Source organism: Vanrija pseudolonga, chromosome 7 (assembly GCF_020906515.1).
Source record: "Vanrija pseudolonga chromosome 7, complete sequence".
Taxonomy (NCBI): Eukaryota; Fungi; Basidiomycota; class Tremellomycetes; order Trichosporonales; family Trichosporonaceae; genus Vanrija; species Vanrija pseudolonga.
This window is the reverse complement of record NC_085855.1, coordinates 2,077,576-2,095,112: the sequence shown is the minus strand read 5'-3', so window position 1 is coordinate 2,095,112 and position 17,537 is coordinate 2,077,576. Positions and strand designations below refer to the sequence as shown.

The following is a 17,537-nucleotide window of genomic DNA, read 5'->3' as shown; positions in this document are numbered from 1 at the left end:
GGCGCGCTGGCTCTGCCTTTTTTTTCACGAAAGCGGGTCTGCCTCGTCGTTTCAGTAAGAAACGAACGGGCCAGCATGATGGCCTAATACGACACACTAGCTCTGGTATGTGTACCTGCTCATGCTGAAATAGAGATCAAGCGAGCAACTGTTTGGCACACTTTGGAATATCCGGGAATGCTGAATATCAGGTAGTAGCAGAGGCCGCAGCAGCATCAGGCAGCCTGCCAAAAAGCCAAGTGCCTTGCTTGCCTGTGCACGGCGACGACGACGCACGGCCACAGCGCCTTGGCTGGCATACGCGTATGCAATATCCCACGAGCTTGGCTGACGCTGTGAATTTTGAAGGGTGGCGGGGTGATGACTCTTTGGAGCGCGTGCGTTGAGGCGCACGCGCGCGCACCACGCTGAGCACAAGAGAGGTCACCACATGGTCGTCGCCTTAACCAAAGGACAAACTCTAAATTGATGGGATACCTTACTAGGCCCGGCTCAAACAGGGTGGGCGTGGCGTGACCGAACCGGGGAGTGGGGTCATGGGTGCCGTGCCGGACGGACGTGGACGAGGCTAGCAGCGTCCCATAACCAAGCTAACGAACGATGTTGTTCAGAGGACATGCCTTGGCGGGTTGGGTTGGGTTCGGATGGGTTGTTGGGTCGTCAGGTGCTGCAGGTGGTGCCCCCTCGCGCGTGGCTTGCATCAACCTTCATCCTCCCTCGTGGCGATGGCAACAACCCTTGCACGCCCCGCCTCCGAGATCTCGACATTGAGCTGCGCGATGCATTGTTCTCATCTTCAAATAGATGGCCCCTCACGCAACCAAATGCATACCGGTCGGTGTTGACGGTGATGGTGGTCGTGGACGAGGAGCTGCACTTGCCAAGCCTGTCTCGGCAGCTGTGGCCCACGCCGCCTGCAGGCTACTAACTGGGTGCTAGTATGCGGCGGCATGGGACGGCTTGACAGCGGCAGCGGTGGTGCCAGCCCGTCAACAAGTCTGACGGCAGCCGCACACACCCATGACCCTTGGTACGTGCCTCATGCGCCTAGCTCCTGGCGTCCTCCGTCCTGGCTGCTTGGCCTGGGAACGGATGCTCCGCAGCGATGGTGCCGTGCCGCTCAGACGCCGATGCGATTCACGCACACCAGCGGGCGGCGGACGCAGACGGACCGCGTCCGCGCAGAGGCAGGCTAGCGATCGGACCAGAGAATGCTCCGGTGCTAAGAGGTCCCACTGGGCATCCCACTCGCGTTAGGCTGATACAGCAAGGAACGCCACAGCGTCGCCCATCAGGTGGGTCACAGCTACGCATGCTTGGAGACACCCGCCGAGCCCCCCCGAGACGTGCGGGAAGCACTAGAGTGCAACAGTGTGAGACATTCGTGCCAAGTATGCATGGAAGAGTGTCGCGGATCTCTCGGCTCCTCCCTTTCGTCAGCCATTGGGAAAAGGGAATACGACAAGGGGTAAGAGGCGCGCAAGGCGCAAGGCAAATGAAGTTTCAAGGCACGCGAAGCGATGTTGGCAGTTCCCGACGCGTCGTTGCACTGTAATGTAGAGCGACGCGGCGCACGACGCGGCGCAGCGCCAAGAGGCGCGAGGCGTAAACGCGTTGTCGCCACGGTACGACAGTGGCGGTGGCCGTCATGTTTCGCACGCAGTGGCGCGACCTCGGCTCGGCTCGGGCCTGCCTGGCCTCGTCCCCCCTCTGCATGTACACTCGTTGACGACTGGCGCCTTTTTTTGTCTTTTCTTTTCGCTTTCTCTCTTTGTGCGTGCACTCTTTTGCCTGCGCGCGACGCCCCCCCGCCCAGGTCCCAGGACGACTGCAGTGGCTGAGACCGGTGGTGCGTGCCTGTAGCCCCCTCGGTCAGAGATACAGTTGGGAGCAAGCGCAAGCACTCGCTACGCTGCGCTGGCCAAATACCGCAAGTTAATTCAAGGTGCACCGTTGCCATGTAAGTACCGGTGTATACGGCAGCATGGACCTGGTGAGGATGGCGGTTTGCCAGCAGCATACAAGGTTTGGGTCCGCCTTTTTTTCTTACGAACATGGCCTCCCTGACACCTGTCACCAGGGCAAAATGGTGGGTGCATGTTGGAGGAGGCAGCGCGCGGGTGGACGGCGGCGGGTTTGCGGCCTGAACCTGACCCGAGCCGAGGACATTCCCGAGGCGAATGACTCCTGTTTGCAAGCTCGTGCTCTGGCAATGTCGTAGCAGCTGTCGCCCTCTCGTCCACATGATGCTGGATGCTGGCAGCAGCTGGATCCAGTGGCGCGCGCCGCACGCCCCGAGAGTCAATCACCTCCCAGAATCTGCCCCGATGACGCACAGCGCCAGCGCGGAGCTAGGAGAGATCTTCGGTGCATGAGCATATGCCGTCGTAATGTCGCCTCGTCATGTCACAGGTGGTGCTGTGTGGCTTGCGGAATGAATGCGTGGTGGAGCCAGCGAGCCGGCCAGTGTCCGGTTCGTCGTCGTCGTCGTCTGCGTCACAAATGTCACGCTCTCGGCTCGCCTCGCTCGCTCACTCGCCCGAACGTTCTACACGCAACACACGGGGTATGCCGCTCTCCCTCGAGAGATAGGGTGTGTGATACGCTCACAATAGGCTTCCGTCCGAGACATGCGACACAGCCGCTAGGCAAACCTTGTTGTCTGTGGACAAAATTGTGGTTGCAGGCGCCAGCCGCCGCCACCGCCGCCGCTGCTGGCGCGTGCCGGTGACTGACCGTGTGCCGTTTGTCGTGTGCTGTGTGCTGCACACCACCCGACCGGGAACCTCTCCAAACTGTCCTGTATCCTAGCCCCAGTGTCCTGGGTGTGCACTCGGCAGCGCACGCAGCACACTCGCACCCACACGACAAGGAACACGAGACCTCCGAGTCGTGTGCCTGAAAGTGTCATGTAAGGGGACAACCCGGGCGGTTGGGACCCACTGGCCACCACGGCCACCACCCTCGGGCTCGGTTCGGGTACTCGCGTGTCGTAAACCAAAAGGTGATGCCGCCACTTTGACTCCTGACCATTGTGTTCAAGGTTCTGCACTGTCCATCAAAGTTCCCAACCACTCGCCGCCGCCGCCGCCGCCGCTGCACCGCAATGTCATGACGACCCGCCGCGTGATCAGCCACACGCCTCTCGCCAGCCATCATCATGCAACCCATGCCGCTGCGGGGCGGCTTACAGATGACGACTCATGCCTCGCCTAGCGGCTGCTCGACATTAGGTGGCGGCGGCGCGTAGCTTTCTTTGCTCGCTGATCGTAGCGGTTCCTTTTCACCATTCAAACCTTGCTGCATCCGCGGAATACGACGACGACTACGTCGAGCTCAGCGGTGGCAGCGGCAGCGGCGACGACAGCGGCACTGGAACCAAGATTCCCGCTCGTCGCCGTCGTCCCGGCGACAAAAACAGAGTTTAGCGTCGAGGGTCGGGCGGTCGGGGTAGAGGCGGCCTGCTGGCGCCACGGCCCCGACGTGCGGAACGGCGCGGCGCCAGTCGGCTGGCTGTGGGCCTGGGGCGAGCCAGTGTGCCAATGTCGGACTCCAAGGCCCAGGCAATCTCCGCGCGCCGCGCCGCTTGGCTGTGGCTGGCCGCTACTGCTAACGAGGGCGAGAATTTATTCAACTGACTGCGGGCCGCGGACAAGTAACTTGGCGGTACGTACCTGGTGGCCGCCGCCTGGCCCTTGCGTCGTGGCCTTTGCCTTGCCTTGCCCCAGAATCCCGCCGCTTCACCCTCGTGCTAAGATCGGCCTGCGCTTAATCATGCTCCGTGTGTCTAGTGGAGTGCGAAACGTGCAAGCGTTGAGCCTGTTGAGCGAGCGAGCCGGGGGCCGTACCAGCAGCAGCAGCAGCAGCAGCAGCAGCAGCAGCCGAACCCCGTCGGCCGAACTGTATGCCACGCCATCGTGACGCACTCGCCGGGCGGGTACACCGGCGTCCCCGACGTTCCGTTGTCGCCATCGAGCGAGCGAGGACATTCTCGAGCTGCACGAGCTCGAGCTCGAGCTCTCGAGCTCGTCCACTTCGCGCTCCTCGACGGCCTCGTGCCCGGCGCCATGCACGTGTGTGACGGACGGCACGGCCGCTTTGCATTGCCCGAGCGCAGTCCATGCCGACCGAGAATGCTAGTCTGAAGCGCAGCCATGCCTCGCAGTAGCCCGTAAGCTCGCCTCGGTCGTCGCTTCACCACTCCCGCTCGCTCGCAGCCCAACGGGCCAGCCGTGATGGGCCTCGCCTCTTCGCCAGTCCCCCCTCCGTTGTCATGGCCCCCGATGTGCACACACAATGCATCAGTAGCCCTCCCGACAAGTCGTCGTCGTCGTCGTCGTCTTTGGTCGGTGTTGCCGACCAACCAAACTGCAGATGACGTTCGTTCCAGCCAGCCGTCATGTCCGCCACGCTGCCGCTGACCTTGCTGCTGCCCACACCCACCCCCTCCAGGTCGCCGTGTTTCAACGCCAACCTTGCGCTTGATCTCGAGATCCCTCGTAACGACGTGTCACAGTAACAGCACGATGCACGCGTGCAGCATGTTATGTTCCTGCTGTACCCGTCCCACGGGCCGTCGTGTGGACCACAACTGTACTGTGCAACGCCGTGCAAGATATAGCCAGCGCCAGGAACCAAATAACGCTCAACTAGGCAACCGAGATTGCCTCGGCCTGCACGCGGCGCGGCCTGCAGGCAGTCGCAGGTCTCGTCACAGTCACGTCGAGCGAGTGAGCAGCAACAGCAGTGCGTGTACGTGTAGCACAGAGCGGGTCGCGCGGGCCAGGCCCCGATCCCCCCCTCCCCCCTCTCGTCTCGAGGTACGACCAACCACCTACCTCCGTACCCCGACGCCGGCAGCAGCAGCATCCGCGCGAGCGGTCCGCGTGGTGGACCCCGCCCGCTGCATAGTCCGTCGCGATCAGGCCACTAAACTTTGGGTTCACTTGGGTCTGGGAACAACGTATCGCCGGTCGTCATTCACGTTGCCAGTCCCCATTTCTCCCTTTCTGGTCGGTCCAACAGGGAGGGGGTTGCACCTGGCGTGCTTGGTGAGCAGGTACCTGCTGCTGCTGCTGCCCCAACACAACCCCGATTTTCTCCAGCATCGTCCATGCATGGGTTTGTCGTTCTCATGGACCCCCGTTCACACTCCCACCTAGCAGCGCAACCACCGCTGCCCACCGTGTCTCGTGTCTGACAAACTGCCAACTCTACCGTGGCAGGCTCCAGCCAGTTCCAGCTCCCCCCCACCCCCCAGTGCCCCCAGTGTGGCTTTAGTGCCCAACGTGGTGTCAGTGCCGTGTGGGGCGTTAATGAGCTCGGGCGAGGCGGTGACGTTGAGGGAAGGTCTTGTGACCTTGACCACCGCACTTACACCCCGCCGTTGGAGCCGTTGCGGGGACATCGTCGAGAGGTCGCGACAAGCCGTTGGGGTTGGGCAGGTCGAGATCTTGGGGGTGGGGTTTACTGTTGTGCCCACAGATCCCTCGTCGTCGGCTCAACGTTCCAGCACCCACCCGCCCGAGTGGAGCCGCACCTGGGACTGCAGCAGTTCACCGCCAACCTCGCTCGAAGAGCAGTCTCTTCGACACCCCGACGCCCCAATGCATGCAAGTGCTTACAACTCCAGGTCTATACTCATACAGTGCCACCCAAAAAGTCAAATGCCTCGCCCATGTCAAACGGCCAGTCGACGAGCAAGTCCATCGGCAGCGTGAACTGAGCGTCACCCGTCGAGCCGCTGCGCGGCTTGAACAGGTCGTCGACGATCCCCGCGACCGATGCGTACTGCTCGTCCGTCTGCGTGCCGGACTCAGGCGCGGGGCCTGCGGACGGGGTAGCCCAAGAGCTGCCGCCCCTTTCGGTGCCCGGCGAGACCGTGGTTGACTGGAGAGACGCTGGGGCTGGCGGCGGCGCACTCGTGCGAATGCTGCTGTCTGCCACGCCGGAAGCGGTCGATGGTGAAACGGTGCTACTCGCCCCCTGAACCGACGTCCACGCCGACGGCGGCAGTGCATTGTGGTACACTCCCACTCTGCGTGACCGGTCCATCGCAGCCGTCGTCATATAGTGATCGATTCGAGAGACGTGATCCCGAAGCTTCTCGGCGATACCGGGGACGAATGACAGGGTCGACTCGAGCGTCGACAGCAGGTCCGCGAGGGCGAGAAGAACATTGCGGACCTGGAGGTACGACCAGTGTGACAGGGGTGACTGAATCACGCTACCTAGCAAGTGTCCGACGCCGGCCAGGTGGTGCAACTGTTGTCAGCGGTCCTGTCTTTCTGTGCAACTCACTATAGGCGAGCTGATCGCCTGGATGTAGGCCGTGGGCACAGTCGATAGTGCGTCCAGCAATTCTCCGGCGATGGCACAACGCTTCTCCACACTGGCGTCCTCCAGTCCCGTCATGACCATCTTGACCGTCTGCATACACACGATGATGTCGGCGGCTGTAGGGTCAGCCTTCTGCCCGCCTTGCCATCCTCACCCTGGTAGCCATAGCGGTCGTCCTCAAGATTCCCAGTCATGGCCTTGGCGCCCTTGAACTCGGACGGGAGGTCCGCATACAGCTTGTTGACCACGTCAAGCACCTCCGAAGCCGAGGGCCCATTCCGATCGGCGTAGAGTGCCGAGACTCGGCCGGTGTTCTCCAGGGGTTGGCGACGCTTGCGGAGATCGTCGAGGGCGTGCTCGAGGATGCGGTAAAGGTCGCTTGTAAAGTTCCACCCAGCCAAGAATGAAACTCCTCGAGACTCCTGCCCGTTGGGGCCGGGCAGCCGAACTATGCCGTCTGGTGTAATCTCGTCGTCGTCGTATACTTCGGCGGGGTACAGCACTGTACTTTGTGCCTCTCGGTGTGACACAATGCCTCCCCAGGTGGTGGCAGAGTAGACGTCGATGGTGTAAGCTGCCCAGAACTGTGATTGTCAGTCTTGTGTCGCAGTCTGCACACTCACCAGTCGTCTCCGCTCTTGCAGCTCCGTCTCTGCGAGATTTGGCGGCCACCTGCTTTCGAGGTGGAAGGCATCGGCGGCACACAGCGTGATGTAGTCGTGGAGGTGGGTCATGAGCTGCCTGACCTGTCCGTACTGGATACACAGCATGGCGAGGACGATTTTTGAGCGCTTGTAGTCAAAGTCTGGCGCCTGGCTCAGGTCGCGCGGGAAGGCGCGCATCGTCGCCTCGTAGAAGACCTCTGAGGGCGGCGTGGACGCCGGCAACGTCGACATGAGGCTCAGACCGCCTTCTGTGTCACCCATCGCGTCCGCACCGTCGCGTACCCTCGCAGAAGCGATCGCACACACTGCCATCGTGGTCGCATAGAACGCCCGGTCGTGGAGGTACCGCCTTTCCCGCACATCCCGGGAGAAGGTTGGCCAGTGGAAGAAGACCATTCTGAGGGCCTGTCAGCAAGGCTTCAGGCATGTTAGAGCTTCAGTGGCCACCACATCGGCCGCTGAGCGACGAGTACCCGGCTCCCCGCCCCAGCAGCACCTCGCTGCGATCGACAACCGGCTTGAGCCAGCCGCCATATGACCAACTCGGGCACGACAATCGCGGCGTGCCGACGGCTGAGTCGAGACCCGCCTCTGGGGCTCGTCTCGTCACGTCTGCCACACCTCGATCCTTGTGCCACCAAGCACCAATGCAACAGGTAGCCGGTTTCCCGGGGAGATGTCGGTTCACGAACGATGGGGCACCCTCGGCACGGCAATGTCGGCCTGCCGACGACGATGGTGTCGACCCCCACCCTCCTCGGACCTCTCCTTCCTCGCCGGCTGCGTTCAAGCTGACTGTCCCCTGCCACCCCATCTCCACTGCCGCCGGTTACGCTCGATCGCTCACGCACATTGGGTACACGATCCGGTGATAAATGTCCACGAGGGCATCGACCACCTGGGGCTCGGCAACGAGATCCGGCGCCCAGCTGCTGCCTGGGCCGTGATCTGGGCCGTTGGTCTGCCCCTCGGCCGAGATAGACGGCGCTCGGACTCCGAGCGTGCGGGGCACAGGCTGAGCGTGAGCATGAGCACGAGTACGTTTAACCTCGCTTGAGCGCGCGCGTGCGCGTGCGCCCAAAGCCAAAGCCACACTCACCCCGCGGCGCTTGACGGGGCGGTTGTAGGTGCATTCCGAGCCAAACGCAGCACACGGGCCGCAGACTGCGGGATTTGGGCCATTCGAGCACTGTGCGCGCACGAGCGGTTAGTCGTCGCCTCGGTCACCTCGGTCATTGCTTACCTTTACCCCGCTTCGGTGACACCTGTCGCATGCGCGCTGTGGTGGGTGTGATGAGCGCGTCTGAGCCCCACGTCATTGCGCTGACGTACAGTTATCCTGCGGCGCTTGAGTGGTTCAGAGCCCGCGCCGTCCTCTGGGGAGCCCATGATTGAGTGAGTGGGTGGTGCGTGGGGATGAGTAAGATGCCGGGCCGAGGGGGGATTAAATGTCTCTTTCTGATCGGATACCTTGCTGATCGCTTGTTGTTGGCGTTCGAGGTGGGCTCACTGGACCCCGCCGGCGGCAAAGGAAGGGGAGAGGGGTGGATGGTGGCCCACCCACTAAACATCAAGTGTGGGGGCGGCCGGGGAGCATCCCGCCCAGCGGATTTATTTATGCACACCGCCCTGTTAAGACCCCCCCCCCCCTCCGGTTATGACGGCGTCGCTGATGTCCCTTTTCTGGCGGCCATTGTGCATCTCGACGTCGGCAACAGATAGCCGCCAGCGCATCACAACCCCCCCCCCCCTCCCACATATATAATTTCTTTCTCAATCTTCTCAAACAACAACAACAACAACAACAACAACAACAACACCACCACATACACAGATCCAGCACAATGTCGGCCACCCCTCTCATGACCCTCTCCCGCCCTCACCCCGTCGCGTGGGTCATCTCGCTCCACTCGGCCCCCGACAACCGCCTCACCCCCGAGCTGCTCCACGAGCTCAAGGCAAACCTCGACATTGTCGAGGCAGAGTGGCGCGCGACGGGCGCTGGAAACCCCGACCCCAAGGCCCGCGGCAAGTACCAGGGCGCTGGTACCCTCGTCATCACGTCGTCATTGCCCAAGTTCTTCAGCAACGGCCTCGACCCCGCCTGCCTGTCCGACCCCAACTTTTTCGAGTGTGAGTGGAGAGTGCCGATAGGCTTGGCGCAGCTAGCTGACATAACTGCAGCCGACTATGACCCGACCATGTACCGCCTCATGACCTTCCCCCTCGTCACTGTCGCCGCGATCAACGGTCACGGTGAGTAGACGCCGAGTGTGGCGGCTACTGTAGCTGACGTCGTAGCCTTCGCCGGCGGCATGGTCCTCGCCCTCAGCTGCGACTTCCGCATCATGACCTCGGGCAAGGGCATGGTGTCGATGAACGAGATCCTCATCGGCCTCCCTCTCCCCAACTCGTTCAACGAGATCATCTCGTCGCGCCTCACCCCCCGCAACGCCCGTGACACTATGCTCGGCAAGCGCTGGACCCAGCCCGAGCTCCTCAAGGAGGGCATCCTCGACGAGATTGTCGACGACCAGGGCCCGGGCAAGGAGGGCGCCGTGCTCAAGCGTGCCGTCGAACTCGGCCTCAAGGCCAGCGCGACCATCGGCTCGGGCTCGTGGGGCGCCATCAAGGAGGGCCTGTACCACGGCTTCATTGACCAGTCGCGCTCCAACCGCAAGGTTCTCATGCCAGCGCACGCCGCAATCGGCTTTGAGAAGCGCAAGCAGCTCGAGAAGCTGACTGCCGCCAAGCTCGCCAAGTTGTAGACCTGTATCCGTAGTTTTATGTGCTGTACGTCGAAAGTGTTCAAGCAATGATGTGCATCGGGTTTACAGGCCGAGGTAGTACGAGCGCTGAGTGAGCATCCATGCGACTCCGCTGGCTGCCGTGTCAGCGTCGCTCCTCTGCAGGACTCACAGCCAATGACGAGCGGGCCGATGCTGGCGCGGTTGATCTTGACCGTGCCAAAGACGAGGAGCTCGGTGGTGAAGTGAAACGTGGCGACGCCGAACGCGACAATGGCGAGGTCGTACAGGCTAGAGGTCAGCACGGCCCGCGGACCAACTCACCCCTTGTTGCTGATGTCGTATGCGGCGAGGAAGCGCACCGCGGCGGCCATGGCGGTCCATGCGGAGAAGAGGCGTCCAGCAAGGGGGTTCACTGGAGTCAGCTATGCACTGGGTTTCTGGACCCACTCAGCTCCGGCTTGCCGCCGTACACCTCCTTGCTCTGCTTGAGGGTAAAGTAGTTCTGGACCACGTTGTACGCCGACGCGACCGACGTGATGAGCAGCCAGTAGGGCAGGACGCCGCCGGTAGCGGGCACAGGGGGGAGGTCTGGGGTCAGCTCATACGCGTGCTTTAATCTTACAAGAGCTCATTGTCGGCAAGCAGTCGGGTCGAGGATCGAGGAAAGAGCAAACTCAAGAAACCTGGATCAATTGTAGCACGATGCGATGGTGGTTGCTGGTGGCCTTTGCGCTCCAGGCACGGTTGTTGACGGATTTTTCCGTCGTTAGCAATGTCAGTCAGCTGTCAACGAAATCTCGCCGCCGCTGACTGCGACAACTCGCATCTCCACATCTCCACATCTCAGGCAACATGTCCTGTGCAAACCAGCCCGATGGACAGGGCGACGAGGCAGTCGTCATGCCGCGTACGTGACCCACCGTCGACACCCACAGCTGACGCCAGGCCGTAAGCGCGTCTACCAGCGCGAGAAGGGCGTGTGCCAGCGCTGCCGGACCAACAAGTGTCTGTACATCGTGCGCTCAGTCACCATGTGCCGGTACGTCCCTCCCCCACGGCAGTGTCCTAACCAGTAGCGGCTGCTTCGAGTCGGCAGTGCGTGTCTCGGTGGTCAAGTCGCTCCACCCGCCCCTGCTGCCCGCCGACGCGCGCTCAGCGCAGCCGTTCCCGCGCCCGACGGGCGCCAACGTCCTGCTCGCGCTCTCGGCCGGCGCGGGCTCCTCGGCGCTCGCGGACCTCGTGCACGAGCGCTACGTCGGCCGCGATGGCGAGGTGCGGGACACGACGCGCGGGCAGCGCGAGGCGGTGTGGGAGCGCGGATGGGCCGTGCACGTCGACTTTTCTGCCGTGACTGGCTTGCCGAGCCGCGAGGGGCTGCTGAGGGCGTTTGCGGAGGAGCGCGGGCTGCGCTTCGTCTGCGTGCGTGCCGAGGACTCCTTTGACCCGCTGTTGAGCCGGCGGGTGGCGGCGCTTGGCGGTGGTACGGAGGAGGGAAGCGACGACGCCGAGGCGGTCGCTGTTCGGCTTGATGAGCCTGGTGAGTGGTACAAGCGGCGCGAGCGCTGACGGATGTCCAGACTTACCACTCCTCTCGACCCCCTCGTCGTCAACAGCCACCCCGCTCGAGTCGCTCCAGGCGCTCCTCACCTCCCTCCCCCCTCCCTCCCGCCCCGCGCTCCTCGCGCACATCCTCGATGGGTTGCTGGGCGTGGTGGCGCACGCGCTTCCCAACATCTCGCACCTGCTGGTTGGAGAGACGTCGACACGGGAGGCCCAGAGAGTGATCGCCGGTACGGCGACCGGGCGTGGTTGGGCGCTGCCGCTTGAGCTTGCGAGCTCGGCTCCGCTGCCTCGCGCTGGCCGCACCGTGACCCGGATCAAGGTTATGAAGAACGTATCGCTGAAAGAGGCGGCCATTTGGTGCCATGGCCGCCGGGTGGAGACGTACAATGAGCGCCGGTGGGACGGGACGGGCGGGGGCGCTCGACGCGACGCGCGTGGCAAGGGCGCAACAGCGAGCATCGAGGCGCTGACTGAGCGTGAGTGCCGCCATGTGTTCGCTTGCTGACACCCCAGGCTTCATCGCCGGGCTCAACGTCTCGCACCCGTCAACCGTGACGACGATCAACAAGACGGGCGACAAGCTGTGTTTTGTAGGCGAGGCCGATGGGCCATTGTGCCCCGTGTGCCAGCTGTGAGTATGTGTCCGTGTGTCGCCACTGACGCGCGCCAGACCTGTCGACGCCTCCGCCATCGACTGGAAGGCACGCTCAGCGCTCACATCGCTGCCTGGTAAAGGCGACGGTGTCGCTGCCGCCCCCTCGGCCGACCCCCTCGCCCCGCTCCTCTGCTACGCCTGCCTGACAATGTTCACGCCCCTCACGGCGGCGCAGAAGGACCGGCCCACTGCCGAGCCAGTGCCACTGCCACTGTGGGTGGGGGCGAGGGTCCAGGAGCGGCGCCACGTTCCGCCCAGCGAGCTACGTGATCAGGTGGCGCAGTTTTTGATTGACGACGACGACGAGTAGGGCGTCGTGGAGTCGCCATGTATGCATTTGCAGTCTAGCATTGTCGCGACCGTCGGCTGCATAGTCGTGCAGCATGAATGAATCGCTGCATGTCATATAGCATACCTCACTCTGGCTCTGGTTTGAGGGTGGCGGGAGCTAAAGCGTCCCTGATTTATTTGTTTGTCGCGGCGGCCAGAGAGACAACAAGCTGGGAAACGGGCGGCGACGACGACGGCGGCGTCGATCACCCCCCAGCACATCTGCCCTTCTGTCCTTCTCGCCCTCGCCCAGCATCGTCACACTGCTTCTCTCCCACACCGACAGCCCCCAGCTTCACACACGACAGCGCACTCAGCCCTCTGGGCCCACTTGCAATGCCCCCTACAGCGACCCTCAGCACGCCGGGGACGCCGCTGCACGCCGGCTTCCCGCACTCGCCGAGCCGGTCGAGCTTTGCCCTCGAGCGCACGCGCTCCCTCGGCGCGGCCAAGTCGCGCGAGAACCTCCGCGATCGCGCGGGCGCCAGCACGCCGACGCCGGGGAGCCAGCGCAATAGCGTCAGCATGGGCGTGCGGTCCGAGCTCGAGTGGACGGAAATTCAGAGCAGGTGCGTCGTCGCTCGCGCTCGCTTTGCTCTCATTCACAATGGTCACCGCTGACGGGCTGCGCGAACACAGGACGTTTTGTAAATGGTGCGTATGTTGGGGGCTGGGGCTCGGTGCGGCGTGGTAGCGACACCGCCCAGGCTCACACCCCAGGCTCAACACCAAGCTCGAAAGCCATGGCCTCGAGCCCATGACCTCGCTGGCCAAGGACTTTTCCGACGGCGTCAAGCTGATCCAGGTGGGTAGTAGTTGTGAGCCGTGCTGACGTCTAGCTTCTTGTAGGTGGCGAGACGGCGCGGCCCTTCCTCTGACCCCAGGAAATCATGTCCGAGACGAGCTTGGGGAGGTACAACAAGAAGCCCTTCCTGCGGGTGCAGAAGGCCGAGGTGCGTCTGGTAGTGTGCCTGTGACGACTCGCTCACGCCGCAGAACGCCTCCAAGGCTCTCCAGTTCATCCGCGACCGCGGCGTCAAGTTGACCAACATTGGTGAGTCTGGCCGCGGTGGACCGTGCTGATTCCAGGCCCCGAGGACATTGTCGACGGCAACTTGAAGCTCATCCTCGGCATGGTGGGTCGGAGCAGGAGAGTCAACCTAACCCGCAGATCTGGACCCTCATTCTCCGCTTCACCATCGCGGGCATCACGTACGTCGAGGGCTGCGCTGTGCCTTCTGGACTGTAGCGCTGACCCTGCAGCGAGGAAGGCCTCTCAGCCAAAGACGGCCTCCTGCTCTGGTGCCAGCGCAAGACGACGCCGTACGCCGAGGTCGATGTGCAGAACTTCAAGAGCAGTTGGTCGGATGGCCTTGCATTGTGAGTGATGGCGCGAGAGAACCACGCTGACCTCCAGCTGCGCAATCATCCACCGCCACCGCCCCGAGCTCATCGACTTTGACGCCCTCGACAAGTCGGACATTAGAGGCAACACTGCGCTGGCGTTCAAGGTCGCCGAGGAGAGCCTTGATATCCCGGTGAGTAGACCAATACGAATAGCATTGACGCCCAGCGCCTTCTCGAGGTGTCCGATATCTGCGACGTCGAGGTCCCTGACGAGCGCTCGGTCATGACCTACGTTGCCGAGTTCTTCCACAAGTTCTCGTCCGAGGGTGAGCTGAGCCGCGACGCGTCACAGTCCCCAGCTGACAACCACAGACAAGGCCGAGACTGGCGCTCGCCGTGTGGAGAAGTTTGCCGAGGTCATGCAGAGCATCATGGTCACGCGCAACGACTTTGAGAAACGCATGGCGGCCCTGCTGAACGCCCTCGCTACCCAGCGTCAGGGATGGAAGGCAGCCGAGCAGCCAAAGTCCTACCCCGACGCCATCTCCCAGCTGTCCCAGTTCGCCGACTACAAGAAGACGAGCAAGCGCGCCTGGGTCCGTGAACGGCAGGAACTTGCCCAGCTGTACAGCAATATCCAGACCAAGCTCCGGACGTACTCGCTCCGGTCATGGGAGCCAGTCGAGGGCTTGAGGCTTGAAGACCTCGAGGGGTCGTGGGCCGAGCTCATGACGGCCGAGGTGGCGCGCAGCCGGGTCATCAACGCGCGCATTCGAGAGTGGGTCGTAAGTTCGTTCAAAACTAACCCGCCAGGATCAAGGAGGAGCTGCGGAAGCGGCTTGCGCAGCTCGCCCAGAGCTTCATCGAGCGTATCCAGCGCGTCGAGCAGGCGATTGGAAGTCTGAGTGGCTCTCTCCAAGACCAGAAGCAGGCCCTCGTCAAGCTCTCTGCCGAGTTACCCGATCTCCGAACGATCTTAACGCACGACATTGCCGCCGCGAACCAGGCATGCGTTGAGGCCAAGGTGGACGAGAACGACTACACTGTACTCACGTACGACGACCTGGAGTTCGAGCTCGAGATTGCCGAGGAGGGCATGCGAAAGAAGATTGCGTTTGTGGACAACCAGGTGGGTGGGATGGGTGGGATGGGGCTGGCCGCAACTGACAACGCAGATGGTCTCCTCTGCCCACACCAACATCACGCCTGCTAAGCTGGAGGAGTTTGAGTCGACCTTCAAGCACTTTGATAAGGACGGCACGAATGTGAGTGGGCTGTGGATGGACCAAGCTGACTTTTCAGACCCTGAGCGTCTATGAAATGCACTCTGCGCTCGCGAGTCTGGGTATCGTGTATCCAGTGAGTGGAAGGGTGAGGACAAGCTGACATTGCAGGATGAGGAGGTTGAGGCGATCTACAGCCAGCTCGAGTCGCAGTTTGGTGCCCTGACATATGAGGCGTGGCTGGCTCTGCTGGTGAGGAATCTGTGGTGACTGTGGAAGGCCCAGCTGACACCCCCAGGTCGAGATCACAAAGGACGACGTCTCGTCGGGAGATCAGCTGCGCGAGGCGTTCCGAGATGTTGGCGGCGACAAGGTGAGTGGATGCACGGTGGGTTGGCATCCGCTGATACGCCCAGGGATATGTCACGCAGCAGGACCTCAAGTTTGCCAACTTGTCACCGGACGCTGTGCGCTTCCTGTCCGAGGCCATGCCGTCTGTCGAGGCGAGCGAGGGCAGCACGATTTCCGGCGGCTTCGATTGTGAGTTGGAAACTCTCTGCGCACAACTGACACCCCAGACCACACGTTTTTGGAGCAGGCATTTGCACGAGGAGCGAGGGCATAGAGTCTGTGTATAGGACGCATTGGGATGCAGTTGTACATTGCAGTGGGGCGGGTGTGGACGGTGAAATCAGTCGCGAGCGTGGGGGTGCCACTTTTGTTTAATTGGGGGGCGCTATCAAGAATAACCCCCCACCCAACCCCTTTGCGCAACCCTGACATGGTGGAACTGTGCGCCACGCCAACACCCACCGACGACGCTCGTACAGTCCGCTCGCTCGCTCGACCACGGCAGCGCACCGCACAGCTATACATCTCTCTCCTCCCCTTCCTCCTCTCCCATCCACCCATCGCCCCCTCTACTTCTCCTACCCCCACCTCTACAAAACACCCCGCAAAGATGGTGAGCATGGAGTCCTGCACCTACGAGAGCAAGCACTAACATCCCCCAGTCGTCTGGTGTCCAGCCGGTGCGTCGACGAGTCTTGTCTCGGACCAGAGCGAATCGCTGACCGGGTCCCCCTCGCTCTTGTTATTGTTGTTGTCCTCGTCGCTGTCCTCGCCGCTGCCGCTGCCGATACGCTCTTGACCCCGATGCTTACCATGTCGTGATGCCGCCCGTCCCGCCGCCCCCCAACGACTGCCTTTGCTACCCCCGCGCAAAACGGTAAACACACATCGTGCCCCTGGCCGCCGCTCGCTCCTCGCTTCATCCTGCCGTGCGCCGCACCGTCCGCTCTCCTCGCGTGATTTGCTGGCGTGTGGGTATGGCTGGCCTGCTCACCCAAAAACCAAACGCACCGAACCGTCTCCACGCCGCGCCCGACGTCATCTGATCTGGTCATAACGCCCTGCCCTGCCCACGCACCCCCGCACCGCTATCAATCACCCCCCCACAGGTCCCCGAGACCCTCGAGAAGTACCAGGAGCTCAAGACTGGCAAGAAGCTCGCGTACGTCATCTACGGCGTTTCGGACGACAAGAAGTCGATTGTTGTGCTCAAGACGTCCGAGTCGCGCAACTTTGAGGACTTTGTCGCCGACCTGCCCGAGAAGGAGTGCAGGTGGGCCGTCTACGACTTCCAGTACGAGCTCCCCGGCGAGGGTATCCGCAACAAGCTCGTCTTTGTCCAGTGGTGAGTAGGCTGTTGTTGGCTGGCGGTGGGGTGGTTGTGTGCGGCGCTGGTGCGCGCCGCCGCGCTCGGAGCGCAGCGCCGAGGCGGTGCAGCAGAGCCGCTTTACACTCGGCACCCCCTGACCCCCGCCCCCGCTTGCGTGTCGTATCTAACCGTCCCAGGTCGCCCGACGATGCCAACGTCCGCAACAAGATGATCTACGCCTCGTCCAAGGACGCCCTCCACCGCCGTCTCGAGGGCATCCACATCGATGTCCAGGCCACCGACTACTCGGAGATCACCAAGGAGGCCAGTGAGTAGCGAGGCTGTTTGGTAGACGGCGTGCCCCGCTAACCGCCGCAGTCCTTGAGCGTGCCAACCGCCGATAAACGTCTAGACCGGGCCACCCCTTCTAGCCACTCCTAGCCGGGACCGTTATCCATCCTTCCGAAACTCCACCTACTAACACTAGAGATCTCCGGGCGTACACTGGATGTGTCTGACCGGTGACGACACGGCCACGGCATGCAATGAGATGTTCTATGAGGCGTGGGCGTTGGGGTATGATAGGGCGTGGCGTGGCATGAGGTGGGAGCAGAGCGTCAGGGCAATATAGGAGCGGGCTTGGCGTGGTCGGGGCAGGAGACATCCCTACTAACTGAGGCGCGAGGGGCACGAGTGGGGGGCATGCAGTGGCACTGTGAGGTAGTGTGGCTCCGCGCACGTCGACTGCGGGCCTGAGCAAGGGCAGAGAGACAGTGGGGGTCGGCAGTCAGGCAGCGCGACGCGTGATAAGCCTCGGCAGGGGCCGTAATACGAGCGCCACGGCACTACACTGGGTGCGCTGAGCTGGGGGGCTGAGCTGGGGGGGTAGCAGGCAACTCTGCCTGCCTGTCAAGCGAGGGCAGTCTGGCAGAGTACTGCCTGATGACTGAACTGATAGTAGACACGGGTCGACGTGTGCAGACGAGAGTGGGCTATAGGGGCACG

The 17,537-nt window shown here is 62.6% G+C and overlaps 5 protein-coding genes across 5 annotated transcripts; 3 read left to right on the top strand and 2 right to left on the bottom strand.

The window, feature by feature from the left end:
• Positions 1–5,582: 5,582 nt before the first annotated feature.
• On the bottom strand, positions 5,583–8,519 carry ASG1 (transcriptional regulator). The gene is made up of 8 exons (XM_062776248.1): positions 8,337–8,519; positions 8,248–8,283; positions 8,104–8,193; positions 7,856–8,019; positions 6,963–7,401; positions 6,494–6,923; positions 6,301–6,455; positions 5,583–6,264 (listed from the first exon to the last, which is right to left on the bottom strand). Exons 1-8 carry the CDS (start codon positions 8,391–8,393, stop codon positions 5,641–5,643), a joined length of 1,995 nt encoding a protein of 664 aa, XP_062632232.1. The 5' UTR covers positions 8,394–8,519; the 3' UTR covers positions 5,583–5,640.
• A 280-nt stretch (positions 8,520–8,799) lies between these two features.
• Positions 8,800–9,819, top strand: ECI3 (Enoyl-CoA delta isomerase 3). Its single transcript, XM_062776247.1, has 3 exons — positions 8,800–9,137; positions 9,189–9,260; positions 9,306–9,819. Exons 1-3 carry the CDS (start codon positions 8,849–8,851, stop codon positions 9,770–9,772), a joined length of 828 nt encoding a protein of 275 aa, XP_062632231.1. The 5' UTR covers positions 8,800–8,848; the 3' UTR covers positions 9,773–9,819.
• On the bottom strand, positions 9,810–10,409 carry ERG28 (Ergosterol biosynthetic protein 28). Its single transcript, XM_062776246.1, has 5 exons — positions 10,377–10,409; positions 10,202–10,342; positions 10,076–10,166; positions 9,924–10,042; positions 9,810–9,888 (listed from the first exon to the last, which is right to left on the bottom strand). Exons 1-5 carry the CDS (start codon positions 10,384–10,386, stop codon positions 9,836–9,838), a joined length of 414 nt encoding a protein of 137 aa, XP_062632230.1. The 5' UTR covers positions 10,387–10,409; the 3' UTR covers positions 9,810–9,835.
• A 181-nt stretch (positions 10,410–10,590) lies between these two features.
• Ctu2 (Cytoplasmic tRNA 2-thiolation protein 2) lies at positions 10,591–12,325 on the top strand. The gene is made up of 6 exons (XM_062776245.1): positions 10,591–10,661; positions 10,700–10,793; positions 10,816–11,291; positions 11,332–11,793; positions 11,831–11,948; positions 11,988–12,325. The coding sequence occupies exons 1-6, from the start codon at positions 10,607–10,609 to the stop codon at positions 12,280–12,282; spliced, it is 1,500 nt and encodes a 499-aa protein (XP_062632229.1). The 5' UTR covers positions 10,591–10,606; the 3' UTR covers positions 12,283–12,325.
• A 313-nt stretch (positions 12,326–12,638) lies between these two features.
• Positions 12,639–17,093, top strand: ain1 (Alpha-actinin-like protein 1; the record flags this gene model as incomplete). Its single annotated transcript, XM_062776244.1, has 18 exons — positions 12,639–12,871; positions 13,023–13,107; positions 13,187–13,255; positions 13,299–13,356; positions 13,392–13,438; positions 13,474–13,514; positions 13,566–13,682; positions 13,720–13,840; positions 13,876–13,975; positions 14,022–14,427; positions 14,463–14,778; positions 14,825–14,914; positions 14,952–15,008; positions 15,044–15,124; positions 15,171–15,245; positions 16,333–16,568; positions 16,730–16,860; positions 16,911–17,093. The coding sequence occupies 18 exons, from the start codon at positions 12,639–12,641 to the stop codon at positions 16,934–16,936; spliced, it is 2,289 nt and encodes a 762-aa protein (XP_062632228.1). The 3' UTR covers positions 16,937–17,093.
• Positions 17,094–17,537: the final 444 nt, after the last annotated feature.